This window comes from Crocodylus siamensis, chromosome 11 (assembly GCF_052110815.1).
Source record: "Crocodylus siamensis isolate JL-2025a chromosome 11, ASM5211081v1, whole genome shotgun sequence".
Taxonomy (NCBI): domain Eukaryota; kingdom Metazoa; phylum Chordata; order Crocodylia; family Crocodylidae; genus Crocodylus; species Crocodylus siamensis.
The window spans coordinates 57,105,606-57,126,157 of record NC_143405.1 but is presented as its reverse complement, the minus strand read 5'-3'; the positions used below and the strand labels follow the sequence as shown (position 1 = coordinate 57,126,157).

At 40.1% G+C, this 20,552-nt stretch overlaps 1 protein-coding gene across 1 annotated transcript in view; it reads left to right on the top strand.

Annotated features, from left to right (window-relative positions):
- CNTN6 (contactin 6) overlaps positions 1–20,552 on the top strand; it is a 218,940-nt gene that overhangs the window by 188,340 nt on the left and 10,048 nt on the right. The window contains exons 13-20 of the mRNA XM_090022247.1: positions 6,986–7,161; positions 7,495–7,612; positions 8,574–8,732; positions 8,819–8,968; positions 12,056–12,126; positions 15,763–15,997; positions 16,624–16,739; positions 18,748–18,934. Of these exons, the coding sequence (XP_089878373.1) occupies positions 6,986–7,161; positions 7,495–7,612; positions 8,574–8,732; positions 8,819–8,968; positions 12,056–12,126; positions 15,763–15,997; positions 16,624–16,739; positions 18,748–18,934 (1,212 nt within the window). The remainder of the gene's footprint in view (positions 1–6,985; positions 7,162–7,494; positions 7,613–8,573; positions 8,733–8,818; positions 8,969–12,055; positions 12,127–15,762; positions 15,998–16,623; positions 16,740–18,747; positions 18,935–20,552) is intronic.

Genomic DNA, 20,552 nt, shown 5'->3' with positions numbered 1-20,552 from the left:
AAACTGTGCTAATACACTACTGCACAGTAGTATTAGGCTACTGCACAGTTAGCATCACTAAAAGCCATGTGCCAGCACTACTATGCACTGGTGCAAGTTACTGTGCGTTGATTTAGTTTTTGGTTATCCAAGTACTAAACTTAATGTGCAGTAACTGCAGCCTATTAATGAACATGGAGACACAGCCAGGGTTATGCAAAAACCTGCCCAAAACATACACACACAACACACACACACACTAATATCAGGGTTATCTCAGTAAGGGGAGTCATTATAAAAGTAAAAGATTACCCATATAATTTTAACTCAATTTTAGATAAGTTCCCAATAATTTCTTTTCTATCCTGCAGGCTTGACTTTCCCTCTTAACCTAGGGCAACTGGCTAAAGCAGTTTTCACGTTCAAATTATGAAAGTTCAATTAGCGCCAATGCAATGCAATGTATAATTTGAGAAAAAGTTACAACACAGCTAGCGGTGAATAAAATGAGTAGTTTAGTGTTCAGGCAGCTCTCACTTCAGGAGACCTATACACAGTTTCACATGTATACATCCTAATGGAGCAGTATGTGAAGATCACATTAAAAACACCCCCCAAAATTATTTCATTTGGCATTTACAAAATTTATTAAAAAACTGAGTAACAACACGGTATAAAAATGATCCTGTTTGCAGGGAACATTTGTTTTTGTTTCCCCTCTGGAGAAGTTTTGGCTGTTCAATTATAGGCCTCATTGCTTCAGCATTATTTTCAACTGAAATGTCAGAACTTGGAAAAGCATATCTAATGTGCAAATTAAGTTTATTGCTGCTCATTGAGTTGTTTATTCTTTGTGATAGAAGTCTTTATTATACCTCAAGCACACAGAGGATCTTATCTATTTTTCTACTCTGGAAATGGGACAAGCTATACAATACATGTCTGCAGCTGCTAAGCAAGATAGATAGATAATGGAAAACCAAGAGCTTTTAAGAGGCCTTTTAAAAGGATTTGAGGCAGAAGTCTTAAACAAAGCTTCATAAAGGAAAACAAAAACATCACAATGAGTGAACAACTAGACATCACTTGGTAGGATCTTGCTAGAATGAGGGGCCCAGTGGGACAATTGCCACATAGCATGATGCTTTGATGAAAGATGGAGTTTTTACTAAACTTACAACACACACGCAAACTCTATGCAACTCATAACAGGTCAGTATAAAACATTTATTGGGGGGGGGGGGAAAACATACCTGCCAATAAGAAACATTTAAAGGCAGGATCCTTTTTGAGATAATAGCTTGAGATATAGTTATTGCACGTTGTTATCTTATAAATGGAAATCTTTCCTGTCTTGCTATTCTAAAGAACAGGTCTATAGTTGGCATCCCTAGTGATGAATCTTTCAAACTGTTTTCCCATCCCATATGGAGTCAGTGGAAAATTGCAAGCCATCTCTAGAAGTCTAAATCAAAGAGCGGGATTTCTGTAACAGGGATACAGCTGACTATTAGATGTTAGAGCAGAGTTTGTTTTCTATTGCTTTGATTCTGGGACTCAAAAAATGGTCAACACATTAATCTTATGGCTGATTTTCCCAAACAATTGTAAGTCGGAGTAGTGACAGAGATAGAAAGAGAAGGACCTGTTGGAACATGTGGTGTATGACTGATATGGGTGATCAGTGCTGGACCATTGAGGAGCTGGTGATGCTTCAGGAGTTTTTCTTACTTTTCTCTCCCTCTCTCTCTGCCTGTGGTTTCTTTGCTACTTACTTTATCTACAACTTTCCTGAAAGAGTAAATTCATTTTGTTTCTTTGGGGTTTTTTTCACCCAAGTGTATAACTATACATAAAGCTTTATAGAAACCCCCCCGCAATACAGACATAAGAAAGTCACAGAACTGCTCAGTACTGTGGAACTGAGAAATCCAGGAGAAACAGCATGAGATGGCAAGAGTTTTGTGGACAGTATATGGAGTAAAGAGGCACTTGAAGGACAAAAAAGGGCTTCCTGCAGCAGACACAGCTCTTTAAAGGTTAAGCTAGCTGCTAAAGATGAAACTCGTTTGCTAATGCAACTGCATAGACTTATTTACACCAGGGATGACGTTGGCACAGAAACATCCAATCAAGCTTTGTGGTACACAAGACATACCAATGTCAGTGCATATGTGATTAGGAGTGGTTGGCCATAATTGTGTGACAATACTTGTGTTCCTTCCCACATATGACAGTAAAAAGTCCAGTAACACACACACACACACACACACACACACACACCCCTCCCTAGGAAAAAGGTCTGAAAATAAAAGTGAACTCAAACAGGTCAAAAGCGTACCTGAACCAGATTTATTCAAGTAAGTTAATGCAATAGGTACCACAGGACTTGATTTGTGTTCTTCTGCTTTTAACAAGAGAGACTGCAATTTAGGTTATCATTAGGGCTGTGTAAAGCTTTGGGTGGTGATTCAATTCGAAGGAGATTCGGCCCGATTTGGTGGCCGAATCTCTAAATCTAAACTGAATCAGGGGACCAATTAAAAGGTCCAAATTGATTCAAAGCTCTCCAAATCTTCAGAAAAGATTCAGAGAGTGTCCATGATTCGGACAGTCCCCGGTGGCTGCAGCAGGGAGCTACAGCTGGACTTGGATCTGGTAAGTACTATGGGCGGGGGAGGGTGGGCTGGAGGAGGGGGCCATGGGGGGAACCAGGCCCCATCCCCTGCCTGCTCCCCCCGCTCCTCCCCCATGGCTGCCCCACCTGTCCCAACTGCTGGTGCTTTAAAAAAAAGCTCCGCTCACTGGGTAATGCCAGGCAGGGGGTGATCCCTGCTGCCCCCCACTTCCCCATGCTGCATGGAGGGCTTCCACTGCCCCATGCTGTCATGAGCCCCCCAACCCTTCTCCTATGCTTCCCCACGTGTGTCTTGCCCAGGCCAGCTCTGGCCCTTTATTAAAAAAAAAAAAAACCTAGAAAAGCCCTGGGATTCCTCACTCCTGCAGTGGTCTTGGAGAGGAGGGCTCATGCAGAGCCTCCCATGTCGTGTGGGGCAGTGGGGGAGGGCAGCAGGGATTGCTCCCTGCCAGCAGGAATGGTGAGTCTGAGGGGTTTTCTCATTTTTTTTCTTGAAGGGCTGGAGGCATGGTGGGCCAGGGAGCCATAGGTGGGCAGCAGAGATTGCTCCCCTGGCCAGCAGCATTTGCTGAGTCAGGGCTTTTTTTTCCCCCCAAGTGTTGGGACCTGGGGCAGGCGGGGCAGCCATTGCTGGGCTAGGAGAGTGGGTGGAGGATTGACCTGGGTGATTTGAAGATTCAGAGATTCAGCAAGAGCCAAATCTCTGAATCAGATGCAGCGGAATAGATTTGGGGCAATGATTCGAATCACCAAATCAAATCACTGTCCCCCAAATCAGCCAAACCCAAAGCGAATACTAGCCACTTTGCACAGGCTTAGTTATTATCTTTATTGCACTCAAATCTTACACGAGGCCTGATGACATGTTTCTGTCTGTCCAGTGACTGAATGTAAATGTGCAGTGTATGTAGAACTTCTTCTCCCTGCATAAATCAAGTAAGGAATTCTGGTGTCTTATATTTTAATTATAAGCTTTTGCGTGCAGGAAACATCTTTTTTTTTCCTTCTGTGTTTGCAGAGCACCTAGCACAGTGAAGTTCTGGCCTGACAGAGGACTTCTACATTGTATAGCAAGAATAGATTTAAGTTTTAAAGTTTATTAGTAAATGTTAACATTTATACTTATTTGCGTGCCTTTGTAAGGTGGAAGAGAACATAGGACCCCACATGTGGTAATTACATGACATATAGTTTGTGCTGATATAAAAACATGCAGTTAGTCATGGGGTAAAGGGGGGTTAAGAAGCTGCAAAGTGATGCTGTGGAGAGAAGAGAAACAAGACTTTGCCCATGGTAATTGCAGTGGTACAAAGCTGTTAAGTAGACAGTGGTTTTAGTATGCAGTATACAATTACAACAACAGCACAGAAATTCCCACACTTCTGGTAGGGTGTAGGTGCCAAACTTCCTGCTGACTATGATGAAGGACAGTACAGCCTGGCTAGATTAAAACAGTGCTAACCTGGGTTGGTTTTTGTTGATGTTATTTTGGGGGTGTTTTGATTAATTTATCCTATATCCCAGCTTACTCTTTCATGCAATACCAAACCTCTGTTGTGTATCCGGCGTGACATTCAGCTATAATTGTGGTCTGACACTTAATACCTTGAAGGGGAGAGGGAAGAGGCCAGCTCACCCACCTCTGTTGTGCTTGAACCACAACACAGGGAAGTTGTGAGAGTTGTCCCATACATTTCAAAGAACTTTGAATCAGGCCCTAGCACATTGGAAGGAATCCAACCCCAATTCACTTAAATTCAAGGGACCGCAATTGTTTCCAGGCTTTGGACAAAGCTGTAATGGGGTAAAACGTTTCATGTTCTCTCTTCTATTTGCATAGCTTTGAACAGACAGATATAATTTATCTCATGATACCAAAATGTGCAAACAGCTTTGAAGACATCTGTCCTGCAGAGCTTCAGAACGGAACAAAGACAGCAAAGGGAGAAAGCGCGCTACAAAAATACAAAGTAGCCAAGGCTTGATACTTGATGCGTTTCTTACTAATGCTGGGGGAGGTGTTTGTTTCTTGGCTGGCTTGGGCCAGGTTGGTTTTATTTAACATTTCACCGTAGAGATTTATAGGCATCATAAACCTCACCAAATCTTGGTGGGTTCATGCAGTGTCAGGCAAATGTTCTTCTGTTTGTTGTACTGATATGGCAAGTTTAGTCTCATCGAAAAGCAGATGCTATGCTGTATCTATTTATGTCACTGTTACCATCATATAGATTATGTTATGCTGTCTGTATATGTCTTTACAATTTTGGTCTTTGCTTAATCAGAGGACCTGAGCCATGCATACATAAGGAAAAGAGTAGGCATAACTGCCTAATAACACGATGGCTAGTGATATTTTTGGAGTACTGCATCCAGTTTTGGGCTCCCCACTATAGAAAGGATGTAGGCAAATTGAAGAGAGAGTCCAGTGGAGGGCAACAAAAAGGACCAGGGGGCTGGGGCATATGACTTATGAAGAAGAGGCTGAGGGAGCTGGGCCTATTTAGTTTGGAGAAGAAAAGATTGAGGGGGGATTTAATAGCTGCCTTCAACTCCCTGCAGGGCGGTTCCAAAGAGGATGGAGCTGGGCTGTTCTCAGTGGGGGCAGATGACAGAACAAGGAGCAACTGTCTCAAGTTGCAGCAAGGGAAGTTTAGGTTAAATATTAAGAGAAACTCTCTCATGAGAAAGGTAATAAAACACTGGAGCAGGTTATCCAGAAAGATGGTGGAATCTCCATCCTTAGAGGTTTTTAAGACACAGGTAGACAAAACTTTGGCTGGGATGATATAATTGGGGATGATCCTGCTTTTATCAGGGGGCTGGTCTGGATGATTTCTTGAGGTCCCTTCCAACCCCAATTTTCCATGATTCTAAGTCACTTGATCTGCAAGACTGCACTTCCTGTTTCAACCGACATAGCTCTTAGTTTCAGGAATCACTCTTAAAGTCTCAAAAAAGTTTGTTCTAAGCAGCCAGTTAATAAGAAACAATTTATTCATTTTTGCTAACATAACTGATTCCCGGATAAAATAAGGTTTGTGCAAATACACAATAGGAGAAAAGACTTAGGAGTCAATAATGAATAGCAAGACGAATGTGAGTCAACAGTCAAGAACATGTACAAGTCGTGGGAAAACCGTTTTTTCTCTATTCAGGGTGGTGAGGACCAACCTGGAGTAGTGTTCTTTGGGTTTCACCTATCAACAAAATGTGTACAAGCTGGAAGGAGCTCAGAGGAAAGCAATGAAAATAATTAGAGGTCTGAAAAACATGACATATATGGAAAGACTGGAAAAACTGGGATTATGAGTCTAGAGAAAAGAAAGGGATGATTTAATAGCAGTCTTCAAATTCAAAAAGGCTTGTAAATAAAGAGGATGGTGATCAATTGTTCCTTGTGTTCACAAATGAAAGGACAAAAAGTAATGGGTTTAAATGTACAGGAGAGATTTAGGGAGGATTTTTTTCAAAAGCTTTGCCAATGCATTTTGTGAATTTAAGTTTTGTAATGATATGTTGACTGAATACAGGTCCTGCAAATGTCCTTCCGTCTCTTTCCACAATTTTTCAGAACATATTAATATTTTTTAATGTATTCTGTGCCCAATTTATTCACATGCATCTAAATACTCACCGTTTTATAACACTTCCATGCACAAAATCTTTATTCAAGGGAATTGCTAACAACAGTGACAATAAAATGCCTGTTATCTCTAATCTATCTGCCAATCTTGGCTACAATAGTAAAACCATTTAAACCAGTTTCTTTTCCCTTCAACAAACTACGATTTCCGTAATTGGAGCTGCTTCTGTATTTATCACTGTATGGGGTGAAAAAATTACATAAAAAAAAAATCTTAGTCTTTCAAGTCATCTTTTTTGGTGTCTGAATATTGTAATGTAAGTGACTCTGTGGAAACTACCACTGGTGTTTCCACGCCTTAAAAGGCCAAGAAATCTCTGTTTTAGAAGGAGAGGGAGACAGCCACTATTGCTTTTGTTGTCAGTGTTGCAGTTTTTGGAAGGACTTGCAAAGTCTGTACTATCATGTCTCTCCCCATTCTCTGCAAATTTTTGGCAGCCTCAATGGGGAATTTGGTTTTATTTGAATTTAAGTCAAATAAAATGGCTATGGATTTTACAAATCAGTACACTATAGATGAATCATTTAGCCTAGTAGGTCATATGTAGCACCCATTGTATTCCATCTGCTATAAACAATAGACTGTAAATGATCAACAATGAAATGAAATCAACAAAATGTTAAATATACTTTTCTTTCATAAGGAATGTAGTGAACACTCATTATGCTACTTTTATAAAAAACATTTTTCCTTTTAAATAAAGACTGATTTTTCTCAACAGAGAGGACTGTAATTACTGTTCCACCTTCTAGTATGGATGTCACAGTTGGAGAAAGCATTGTCTTACCATGTCAAGTATCTCATGACCCCTCTATCGAGGTTGTGTTTGCATGGTCATTTAATGGAGATGTTATAGACTTCAAAAGAGGAGTGCATCATTTTGAAAGAATTGGGGGAGTAAGTTCTTCAAACTGTTTAGTATTTAATCAGTCTTTAAGTGACATAAATATCTTTCATAAGTCTTCCCCTGGTTTTAGTATGCATGGCAAATCACTGTCCCTTTTGGAAAGCTGCATCCATTTATTTTGCTTTCTTATATTTCATAAAGACGTTGGAGTTATTTGTGAAGCCATAATAAAAATGTCCAAATGAAAGAAACTGATGATGGCAATGAATATTTTAATTTAAAAGCTGCATTTTTTATTGATATTTAGCAAGTTATAAAAATGTCCAGTATGGAAAACATGTTCTGAATGATTAATTTTATCTTTCTTTTCCTTTTATCTCCAGGAATCTGTTGGGGATTTGATGATAAGAAATATTCAGCTGAATCATTCTGGAAAATATATGTGCACAGTGCAAACAACTATAGACAGCCAATCTGCAACAGCAGATATAATTGTAAGAGGTAAGTCTATTAAGTGTAAAACTCTGATTTATTATTACTTCTAGAGGAACTGAAAATACATAACATCAGCAGTTGAGCTGCTGATACTACAAGTCTGTGGATCTCTTGTATAACAACACAATACTATGTAGTTATTTCCTGCACCTATTTTCTGTTTGAATCAAATTATGCTTGAGGTTTTGGCAAAGTGAATGACATATGCATTTACCCCTTCCAAATGGGAGTGTCAGGAAGAATTCCCATAAGAGGGCAAGTTTTCTTCTGGAGCAACCCAGTTCACATCACAGGATGTGCCATCCTTGAGAATAGTGCAGTGTCAAAGGTAAACACGTCCTTCTGTCTGTGAATCCTGCTACCCCAACCATCTAAAGTTATTCTGCAGGTTGGTACAGAGTCAGGCTGATGAACTCCCTCCTTTCTACTCTTGTTAGAATTACATATTCAGACGATAAAATATTCCCAACATTCAACCAGTTGTCTTGCTGACTAAAAGGAGTAATGCAATTAGGAAGTTAAAAAACCGCTAAGATGAACTGCACATTACCTTGCTTATTCACATGTTCTTGGGAAACTGAGACATCAGCAGAAATTTTGGATATTCTAGGAATGCAGGGCCCAACATATGGCATCACAGCAAAGCACTTTCAAGAGATTTTTCATCCTTCATGTTAACAGTGTTGAAATATATTCATAATGTCTTGCTTTAAATAACACAGGGGTGACGGGGGAGAGAAAGAGTGCACGTGCATGTATGTGTGTGCACATTTGTGTGTGTATATATATTTGAAATAAGTAATGAAGACATGAAACCTTAAGAGCTAGATTGTACAACCCTAACCCATGCTGGTGAGCACTGCCATGAATAGTCCTATTGACTTCATTGAGTAAGGGTTGCGCAATCTAACCAACAATTAGTTACTCTCTTATGTTGCAGTTATCTTAAAAGATATATTCCTATAAGGCCCTCCAGGTCCACCAGAAGATGTTAGAGTTGAACATATTTCTAGCACTACTGCTCTGCTATGCTGGAAACCAGGAGCAGATAATAACAGTCCAATCCAGATCTACAGTATTCAGACAAGGACTCCTTTCTCGGTTGGATGGCAGGCAGTTTCAACAGGTAAGCAGTTTGAAATTTCTGCCTCATTTTCTTGTATTGTTTGCTTCAATGGAGCATTTTCATTTATGCGTCTTTCTGGTGTGTAGTTCCCGAAGTTCTGAATGGCAGGACCTACAGAGCAACAGTGGTCGGCTTAAATCCTTGGGTTGAATATGAATTCCGTGTGGTTGCCGGCAATATTATTGGGATTGGAGAGCCCAGCAGACCATCTGAGCTATTAAGAACTAAAGCATCGAGTAAGTGTTCCTGGTTTGTATCAATGCTTTCAGAAACCTCTGCATCACCAATATGTTTTATTTGAAGAAATGACATTGGGCTATGGAACCGTTTAAGGCTATTGATGCCAAAAAAGGTTTATCTAGTGAGCTTTGGATCAAAGCTTTGAGATTTTAGCTCTGACAAGCATTTTGTGCAAGCTTTTGCAGAACATACTGAACTCATTCAGTCCTCATGAAACTCCTGTGGTCTCTTACATCTGGGCTAAATCTGGCACAAACACAAGCTGTAAATTCTGGTAACATTGGCATCCAATCACAGATCCTGTTTTCTGCCTGTTGTGATGGTGAGCATACATCTTGCTCACTGGCTTGTATAGAAAGGGTTCCATCTCCATGACTAAAACCCTAACTGTAGTATATGTTTTACTGAAGGTTTTGCCAACAGCTCAACCAGTATTGGGGGTTAGCTGGAAAAATAATTTAGGTCCTCATCCAAAATCTAATAGGCTTGTTTCTATTGATTTTAGTGGCCGTTGCATCAGGCCGTTAGCTATAGTCATCACACGTTTCCCTTGGGAGCCCGATTCACCCTAGGACACCACCTGCCCTTTGAATTCCTACATTGGGATGCCTGTCCAATATCATATATTTCAATCCCTAACTCACTTTGCTTTATCCCTCTGAGCGCTCTGCTCATCTAAGTCTCTTACCTTTGAAACGTGTTTAGAAAACAGTAATGAATGTGGGGAAATTTGCCCTCTCTCTTCTGTACCAAATTCACTTGCCATGCTCTGAAGCTTGGCAGACTGTGTTTCAAGACTGACCTCACAACAGTGGCAGTGAAATCAGAATAGATCATCCTATAATCTGTGGAAGTGTCTCATCAATTCCAGCGGGCTTTGGACCATGTCCTCATGGCTTACCTTCTTCACTGCTGTCAAGCATTGCAGCTACTCTATGCATGGGCTGAGGAAAGCTTCATGCTGCCAGATACAGTAGGCACAGCCTCACATTCATTCCATAAGAGAATTCAAAACTATCCATGACAATATAGCAGGACCTACAAAAGACTAGCCATGAAAGGGTAAAATGAATTTCCCTGTTATAATAGCTATTTTGCGAGCTAAAATCCGATTGAGCATTAGTAGATGTGTGGATGCAAATGAGCCACTGCTCATTTCATTAAAATGGAGCTGAGAATTAATTGAGCCTCGCTGGTGCACTCAACCGTAAATTTTCATCTGTTTTTCAACTATGACCCAGTTGAGGCTCTGCTGAGCAGTAGTATAAATTTTCTCTCCATGCAAATGTAGTAAATACTGAACTCATTTAGCACATGTGCTAATTGAGCATCAACTGGTTCATGGAACAGTGGAATGTTAGTTGAGCCTGGCTGGAAAATCATTTTCTTTGTTTATCCTTTCATTTTAATCCCCTTTTCCCCCATCTTAAACTCCTTAACTCTGATACACATAATGACACTGGATATACAAGTAACACCATTTAACCATTTGTAGTAAGTTATCTGGAAAGAAAAAAAACTGACTTGACACCATTATACATTCATGATTGTCCTTGATTTTAAAAAAAGAGAGAGAGACTGAATTCTCCAAAATTAAACAATTAAATGGTCTGGCACCATTACACTGAGAAGTTAAGTAAAAAGCAGGGGTTTTGAGGTTAAAACTGAGCTACAGAACTTACAGTGTTGGGAGAGAGGGAGATTGTGTCTAATCTTTTAAACTTGTTGAGAGGATAAAGCCTCAAATTGGAATTAGAATTGGACTCAAATCTCTAGCTAGCATGTGGTCTTATATTTGATTAACAATAGAAACCATAACAATGTATATATATGCTTCTTGATTTAATAGTACCTTCCTTGACAATCAATCCTACTGACGCAGAGTGTTGCATTGCATCTCACACAAAAAGTCAAATCCTATTCACCCTCAAGTGCTTAAGTGAGGCTTATATATGACTGCCAGAGGCAAAACTGAAGTGGAAGCCTTCTCATCTTTTTGCCTAGGAGCCTAGTGGTTAGGGTACTTATTAGGGGTGTGTAAAGCGGGCAGTATTCAATTTGGATTTGGCCTGATTTGGGGGACAATGATTAGATTCATGGATTCAGATTACTGTCCCGATTCGATTCAGCTGACTCTGAATCTGAAGATTTGATTCTGATTCAGAGATCAGCAATTCAGCCATAGACACGGCTTTATATGTTTTTCTACATACCTCAAGGTACCAGGTGCGGCTTGTGAATGCTGAGATGGTGGGGCATATAGAGCGTCCCACAGGAGCTTGGGGAGTCCCACAGGAGCGTGGAGTCCCCTGTGCACTCAGTGGTGGACCTAGATGTGGACCAGAAGTTTTTCCAGAAGCGGGTGAAAAACAGACGCTGCCCTGGAGGGGAGAGGGCCCCAGGCTCTAGTTTGTCCCCAGTGGAGATACAAGTTCAAACCTGTTCTGAGGAAGCCTTGGAAATATCTTTGCTTGCATTTACTAGGCTCAACTGAAGCCAAGGACAAATCACTACCATTAAAAAAAAAATTACTCCAGTTGGGCACAGTAGCAAAAAGCTAAAGTAATACAGTGATAAATGAGGCCTGCTATTAATTAGCCTCTTGTGATCCTTTCTTCAGGGATGGGGAAAAAATCATTTCTTTTAAGTTTTGAGCTTCCTAAGAAAAGGAAGAACAGCGTTAATTAAAAAATTAATATATTGCTCCAACAACATGTTTACTGCACAAATGCGTAATTAGTAAATCAGTAGTGTTGCAGCTACAGTCTGAATGGAACATCATTTTGCCAATTAGTTGATGAGGCATAATAATGTCAGATACTTGATGTTACTAGGTTCTTTAATTAATTTTTTGAACCAGGGTACTCATGTATCAAACACATCTGTGTCCTCAGCCTCAGAACCTTGGGAAAGTGTAAATATAATTTCAGTTCATTTGAAGTATTCTATTGTAGCCCTGCATTAGCTTTTGAAAGGCAGACAAACTATATACAAAGAGCAGGTGCATTATGACACAGCAGTTGACAATGTACTTGGTAATAGATTCTGTTAACTACAATCCACAAATATCCTTTGTCTGTTAGTTCCTGTAGTGGCACCAACAAATGTGAGCGGAGGTGGAGGAAGTCGTTCTGAGCTTGTCATCACATGGGAGGTAATTTTTTTTTTATTAAAGTCTATTAATCAAAATGGTTTGTTGGAGGTAGAAAGGAGAAAGGTGGGGGGGAAAGGTTAGCGGTGGTCGGGGAGGTCGGGGAGGTAAAATCTCGGCCCTATTGAAATCAATTGGGTTTTGTCATTGACTGTAGCTGAGTCAGCATTGCATCTCAGGGCTAGCAGAGAAATCTTAAGAAAGATACGGAACAAGTTTTCTTTGTTGCTGTTAACTTATGAAAATAAACAGTGTAAGAGGCACATTATAAAAATGTTTAGAAGACTATATAACTCTCTTATCTCCATTATACAGAAGGCATCGTAACACACAAATCTGCTAGGCTATTTTCTGCATTAAACATTTTTCACACTTCTGTTTACATGCTTGTCTTTCAAGAAATATTATGCTGACAAGACATACCCTATAATGTGTTAAAGGAGATGAGGACTTTAATTCTACAACACTCAAATAGGAGTAGACATAATACAATACTAAAAACTGCATTGTGTGAATGCAAGTCATTTCAATGTGCAGAAATTAAGCTTAATATAACCTACTCCAAGCCCTTCCTGTACCACTCTGTAGACAAGCTGCTACCATATGCCCAGAAGACAGCTATCAAAAGGAAATTGCTTGGCTGGGAGGCCTGGGCCATTAGGCTCAGTCTGAGTGCGAGCTCTGTAATTTCTTGTGGAATCACCGCTAAACATTTAAATATTATCCCCTTTCCTTTTGGGACTTTCATTATGAGAATACAAAAAAGTTGAGACTATAAAAAATGTCACATCACAATTAACTGGAGTTACCTACCTAAATATGTTAGTTGTCTTTGAAAATGTCAACCTAAATCTAAATTTTTGAAAAAGAGGCTACCTATCATAAGTGCCCAGACTGTAGGGCAGAGGCCATGCAGGTACTCCACACTGGGCACATCTACACATGCTATGAATACTATAAAGGCTTAATGCACAGTAAAAATACCGCCTAATAAGCCTTATGAAAACAAACAGTGTAAGAGGCACATTTTTATGGCACAGTAAAAATACTGCCTAGTAAGCCTTACCTGGAAGCACATCTACAGGTGCTCTCTCTTGGAAGCAAATCTGCTCCCAACAGGAGCTGCCTAGTACAGAGCTGCTCCTACCCTGCTCTGGCCCCCTGTAGCAGCCAGGGGGAGCTCCAGGCAGCCCCACAGTCGTAGCCCAGGGGCTGGTCTTTATGCAATGGGACGAGGACAGCTCTGCTAGCTGCAGCAGGAGGGAACCAGGGCCGGGAGACAGCTGCTGCAGAGCTCTTCTAGCCCTGTGCACATGGGGAGAAGCCCTGTGCCCAGCCGAGGACTACATAGAGAAGCAGGGAGCTCCACATCCCAGCACTGCTAGGCTACCCTGTCCTGGCACTGCTTGGCTCCCAGCTCCTGGGGGGAGCCAGGAGCTGAGCAGCACTGGGACCAGGGGAGTTACACATCTCCTGTGGCCTCCTGGTATCGGGGCTGACAGGAAACAAGTTTGCTCCTGGTCAACATCGACTCGTGCTACTGTGCCGTATCTATTACACAGTTAGTTTACTACCTGTATTTACAGGTAGTAGCTGACTGAACAGTAGACTAATTAACTGCACAGCAAATGGTTCGCATGTATAAATGGTGACATTTTACTGTGCAGTAGATTAGTCTCCTGTACAGTAAAGTGCCTCATGTAGACACACCCACAGTGTAGGATGACATGACAGAATATGAGTCTGTCTTAAATGCTACAAGATGAAACATGTTTCATTCTCTTTTAGGAGCAAAACAACTGCTGAAGTCAATGGGATTTGAGAGGCTCTTCAACCCACAATCCTCCCTGCCTCACTGCATGCAAAATTGGTTTCCTCTCCTCATGCATTCGACTTTGAAAATATCAAAAATGTCACAGTAGAATTAACTGGAGTTACCCCCCTAAATATGTTTGTTGGTAAAGAGTAGGAAACTCTGAGACCATAAGTAGACTACAATTAGGGAGCAAAGGAGGACTAATTAAAAGGGGCAATTTCCATAACTGATGACCAAAACAAAGATGGTTTTATCCATAATTGACCTTATGTTACCCAAATCATGACATACCAAAGTGATATGAATAATAATTTTCTCATTTTTCCCCCCAAATACAACATTCAATGTTTGTGCTTTCCCTTCCTCTGGCTATTTGCTATAGGAGAGGGGGAAGAGGGGAGAACCTCTACACATGCCCACGTCAAATTATCCTTATTTTAAACCCAACATGTTGAATTCTATAATCTGTCCTGAGGAACAGCCATAGGAAACGCTCATTATAGCAGGCTAACAACACTGAACACAAGTCTTCTTTCTGTGAGGAACTGGCTAACCAACCTGATTAAATCTAAGGTCACAGAAGCCTCAAAAACAAATTAAATGTACTAAGAAAAGTGGCTTAAACTCTGGTAACCCCCTCACACCATTATCCTTCACAGCAAACTCTGTCAATCCTAAGGAAGAAGTGGAGAGGGAAAATGTATTTCAGTGAATTTTGAGGATTAATATACTTTTAAAGGATTTCAAGGGTAACAAGTGTTTTTATATGTGCTACCACTACTACTGTTTGATGAATTGCTTATTATATGCTTAGAGTCAATTAACGAGAACAGAGTAAAAATGGTCCTCAAGAAACACTTCTATCCTCCTGTGTTTTTTCTTCATTTTTTTACAATATTGCTCATCACAGTGGTTTTTGCACAGTGTACAGCTTTGGAGCGACAAGTCAGGACTCATTGAAGGTGTTGCCATTCCCCATAGCCCTGACTCTACCTCCTGTTTTTCTAGAACTTTGCATGGCTGCTTTTCAGAAGGTGTTTGATGTGAACATTTGCAATACACGATATATAGCTAAGGAACACATCCTGCATAATGTCCATCATGTAGCACTGATCCCTTCACTTTCATGTTAAAAATATTACACAAATGTTCTCTTGCATTGAGAAGCCAGCATGGAAGTATTTTTATCTCAGGAAAAGACTGCACAGTGGATACAGTGCCAATGAAAGTGCCTGCTCAGTGAGAGTCATTAGTACGTATCTTGACAGGACATTTTATTAAAAGAAGCATTAATTTTGCCATGTAGCCTTGCAATAACATGCCTATGCCAAACAAAGTTAAAGAAGGGCATTTTTGTGCTCCTGAGATTTGTGCTTATGCTAAAAAATTAAAATAAAGTGGTGTGCTTATAAGTATGCAATTATGCAATTGACATCTACTTATGTATATACATTTGCTCATTTCTAGATTCTTTTCTCTATATAAATCTTCTAAAATTAGCAGTTCACTCCCTCTGGGAGAGAAAAATCCAAGTACAATCTGAGCAGAGTGAAATGCTTTTAATTTTAAAAACTTCATACTTGAAAGAGCATGCTCTTAATGGGTCTGATCCACTCTTTTGTTTCTAAATTGATTGCCTCAATAGATTTATTATTTTGATTTTTATTTCAATATTACATTGACGGATGGAGCAAACATTATTATCTTCTCTAAGGCACAGTCCAGCAAATCAATACAACTAAAATATACTGATAGAATGAAGATTCAATTAAAACAGTGTATACTTGCAAATGCTTATTGATTGATTTCCCCTATCATTGTAGTCAGTTCCTGAAGAACTACAAAATGGAGAAGGTTTTGGTTACATCATTATGTTTCGGCCACTTGGCTCAACCAGCTGGACAAAGGCAGTAGTGGCTTCAGTAGAAGCATGCAAGTATGTCTACAGAAATGAAAGCATTATTCCTCTCTCCCCTTTTGAAGTGAAAGTGGGTGTCTACAACAACGAAGGAGAAGGGACCCTGAGTTCCATATCCATCGTCTACTCAGGGGAAGATGGTAAATGCTTTTTCTGAAATTACTGTTATGATTAGTGTTTCAAGTAGCATTGGTAGGCTCCACCCATGATCAGAACACAGTTGTGATAAGCACTATACATGTAGAGTGAGAAACACCAATTTCTTTCGAGGCAGGAGCTGAGACAGCACCCCCATTTTTCAGATGGGGACTTGAGATGAAAGACCGGATTTCCAGAATTACTCAGGTCTCATTTAGGTATCTGAATTACAGCCATATATGCAAAGAAGTGCTCAGCATCTAGCAGCTTCCACTGGGTTGATTAAGCATAGGAAAGAGAGGCAACAGATGACACACTGTTCAAAAACACTGAAATACCAAATGTTTCTAAATCTGGCCACACATTCTGGTGATTTGGTGGAAGTTGAGCTTTTCTGAAAATCTGGCTCAAGTTGCGGATGGCAAGCCCGTTTGAAAATCATGTTGGGTCAAAGTCATATATGATGCATGTGGCATAGCCAGAAATTTGAATCAGAATCCCTAAGCCACAGGTCATACAACTTGACTTCCCCGTTTCATATTTCTTTCACTTTCGATATATTCACTTTCTGATCAAATGCTATATCTTGTCCATGTATAAATGTGACGTTTCTTTCTTCTGATCCCAGAGCCGCAAATAGCACCAGCAGGAGCTTCTGCACAAAGCATTTCGGCTTCTGAAATAGAAGTCTCATGGAATTCCATTGCTTGGAACAGACATACAGGAAGGGTGCTTGGCTACGAGGTGATGCACACAAAAATCAATCTTAGATGTATATATTCATTTGGCGAGATAGTTATCTCAGACTGCATTGCAGTATCATTTTCCAGAGCATGCACATTTTAGTTTGCCTTCCATTTCAGTGCATTAACAGGTGATGATCTTCCATTGATTCTCATTAGCAAGTTTATGAAATCCCAACTCTTTACAGTCCACTATTGCAGTTCTGCATAAGCCTTTTCATAAGGTAAATTCAAGCCTTGTGAACAGAAGTCAGGCATACTCATTTGTGATGACTACTACAAGAGAACTAGTATTTAACTCTAAAAAACACAACTAATCTAGCCACCCAGTCCTATACAATAAACATTGCTACAGTAACTACAGCATTGTTCTGGGAAATGTGGATGGGCCAAAGTACACAGTTTGATATTAGGTAGGGGTGTACGAAACAGGCCGTATTAGATTCAGATTCAGCCCAAATCGGGAACAATGTTTCAGTTTGTTGATTTGGATCACTGCCCCCAATTCGATTCATCCAAATCCAGATCTGAAGATTCAATGGTGATTCGGAGAATCCATGATTTGGCCATAGACACAGCTTTAAATGTTTTTTCTACATATCTCGAGGTACCAGGTGCAGCTCATGAGCACTGTGACTGGGGCAAGTGGAGCATCCCACAGGAATGTGCCCCCCCCCGCACCATTTGCTCAGTGGTGAACCAGAAAGTGGACCAGAAGTACAACCACTCAGCGATCAGTCACAGGGGGACCCCGGGTGCCCCTTCAGACCCAAGAATCACCAATCGCTGCGTCGGGGAGGTGTGGGGGCCCCCCCCCTTGCACACTCCCCGGGGGACCGGAAGTGTTTCTGGTGCACTTCTGGGTCTGCTGCTGAGTGCGCTGGGGACCCCCTGCACTCCTGTAGGATACTCCATATGCCCCACCATTGCAGTGTAGATGAGCCACCTGGTACCTTGAGTATGTAGAAAAAACATTTAAAGCTGGGTCTATGTCCGAATCGCTGAATCTTTCCAAATTTCTCCAAATCTATTCAGAGGGTTCCAATTTCAATTCTCGATTCAATTTGAATTCAGTGATTTGGCCACCGAATCAAACCAAATCTCCGCCGCATTGAATTGGGGACTGAAGCTTCTCCCAGCCCTAATATTAGACCACCAAAAAAAACAAATGTTTGACTTGTAACAGTGTCCATTTATCCCCTGACAGTTCTGTAGGTTATTTGAATTACACCAGGGTTTTGATTCCCGGTCCTATTGAACTGCTGTCCCCATAATGAAAAAATCCAGCACATTTCTCTCTAGTTTGAATCTCAGTTGGCTTCTGCTCATATTTAATGGGCCACCTACAACTAATACCCCAGTGCTACACTATTGATATCAATAGACTTGCATGGGACATAAAGGAGGGAAGAATTGATCCCATGAACTGACATTTTCAAGATTGAATTAGGGAATGTTTCCAGATGAGAGAAAGGAGGCTGAGTTTTTATTATTTGTGCTGTCCCTGCTCTGAGTAAACTGAAAGATGACTGTGCCTGTGCATATAAAAGGAAACAGTAGGCATGTACAATATATAAAACTTACTAAAGCAAACAGCCGTCAGAGGAGACCAATGAGGTAAACAGTTGCTATTGACTACATTTAAGAAACATAATAATTAAAATCTTCCTTGATTATTGATATAAATGTCTCATTGCATCTTTCTTTTCTTCAAACATACTCAACTTGTAAAACCAGAAAAGCTTTTAAAATTTCTCATCTTATCAAAGTTTTTCTTTTGGACAACTTTAAAGATTAGGATTTCTCATTTGCTTTCGTAAGCTGTATTCAGATTCTGAAATTTTATTTCTTCACTATAAATATTCATGCTTAATTTTATTTCCTGACAGTTTCAATTACAAAACATGCTGTCTTCCTTGAAACGCTAGTTGTTGGCTTGTCTCCTTTCCAATCAAGTCTGTAATTGGTAGAAAACAATGAACTGCTTGTTCTTTGCTCTTAATATTTAGGTTTTATACTGGACAGATGATTCCAAGGAAACCACAGCTGGCAAAGTTAGAGTCAGTGGGAACATAACTGCAAAAAACATCACTGGACTAAAGGCCAATACAGTATATTTTGCAACCATAAGGGCTTACAACACTGCTGGGACAGGGCCATCCAGCACCCCAGTTAATATTACTACCAAGAAGTCACGTAAGTAATTTCATACACAAGAACTATAGAAAGATCACCAAAATGCTGTAGGTTAATATTAAACTCACTACAGTGCATCACTGGTGAATTTGCGGAAGTCAGTCAATATGGGGTACCAGTTAGTTTCATACAGTTAAACAAAAGATTTAGGAATAAAATAATAAACTAGGGATTTTCTTTCCCTCTACTTTAGGAGTTCGGGTTTTGTTGTTTTTTTTCTTTATGAATTCAGGTTGCTCTCATTAAAAAGTCAACATTTACCAGCTGTTTTCTACATTGCGGTATCTGAGATGGCAATGCCAATTCAACATATATAACTCCTGGCAATTCCTCCAGTGACATCCTGGCCCTATGGCAAAACTCTTATCCACTTCAGGGGTAACTTCTGAAGATTATTTTATCTATTCTATTCTGTCTGCATCCCCAAGCGTAGAATAGACTATAGCTCTGGCATTTCAGTTCCTTCCAACTATTGATAAACATTTACTTTTGAACCGCAATTACGTGCTGTGTCACTACATATTTTCATATGAAAATTCAAGAGATGGAGAATCAATAAAGAAAAAAAAAAGGGTACTTCCACATGGCAAGCAACCATATTGGGAATCAGGAACATGTGATTTGTGAATATAGTTGCTAAATATTACTAGTTAGATGGCAGAGGAGGGCAGGGGAATTCTTTGATATATTTTATGACTAAAGATAAATATATTTAATAGATTCATGTGTGTAGGTAGAATACTCAGCCGTCCTTTACATTTTCCATAGTAACAGAATAAGTACAAATCATTCCACTACTTTTCTAAGAACGCTATCCCATGGGGCTAAAACTGATAATGTCTGAGGAGCCCATCCTCCAAGATACTTAGGAACTCTACAGGCATCAGACACTAAATGGCTCTGTGGAAAAGATATGTATCAAAGATATTCAGTAAAATTTCTGATTTGTTCTTGATAAGTCATTTCCAAAATTGAAAGAAAAAAAAAAACCACACATGTAATGGGTCCGCACAGCCAAATACTGCAACAGTGTTTAGTAGCAGTTCTATACAGTTTTGAACGGATTTTCTTAGGGGATACGTCATTTCAGTGGTTCTGACTTGCAAGGGAAAAAAAATAACTCCAGGCATAAACCTGGCAGAGAATCTGGAAGGTTGAAATAGCCTTGAAGCGAAACATATTGGCAACTAAGCACCAAACGATTATTTAATATGCAGTGCTCTGATCTATTCTGACTGCTCACAACTGCTACAGTACAAACTTCTCATCAAGACAAAAATAGAGAGATTTCTCTCTCTTTTTCTCCAAGAAATCTTAGAAAAAATAGAACTGAACTGAAGTGGAGTCCTTACCCTATTGTTAGAGATCCTATGAAAAGCTCTTGATATTCAAGCCTTTACTCTGTTGCCTGAGAAAGTCAGGTGTCTGAACAATGGGAGCTGGCCATTTCATTACACCAACTGAAAATCTCATCATTAGGATATAGGAGAAGACCAAACAGACCCACTCATCCATTCTCAGATTACAGTTAACATCATTCATCCTCAATGAAGCCTGTTGTCAAAGCCCCTATTTCTTTATTCCTCCCTCAAATTTTTACTTCATTGATATACACCCT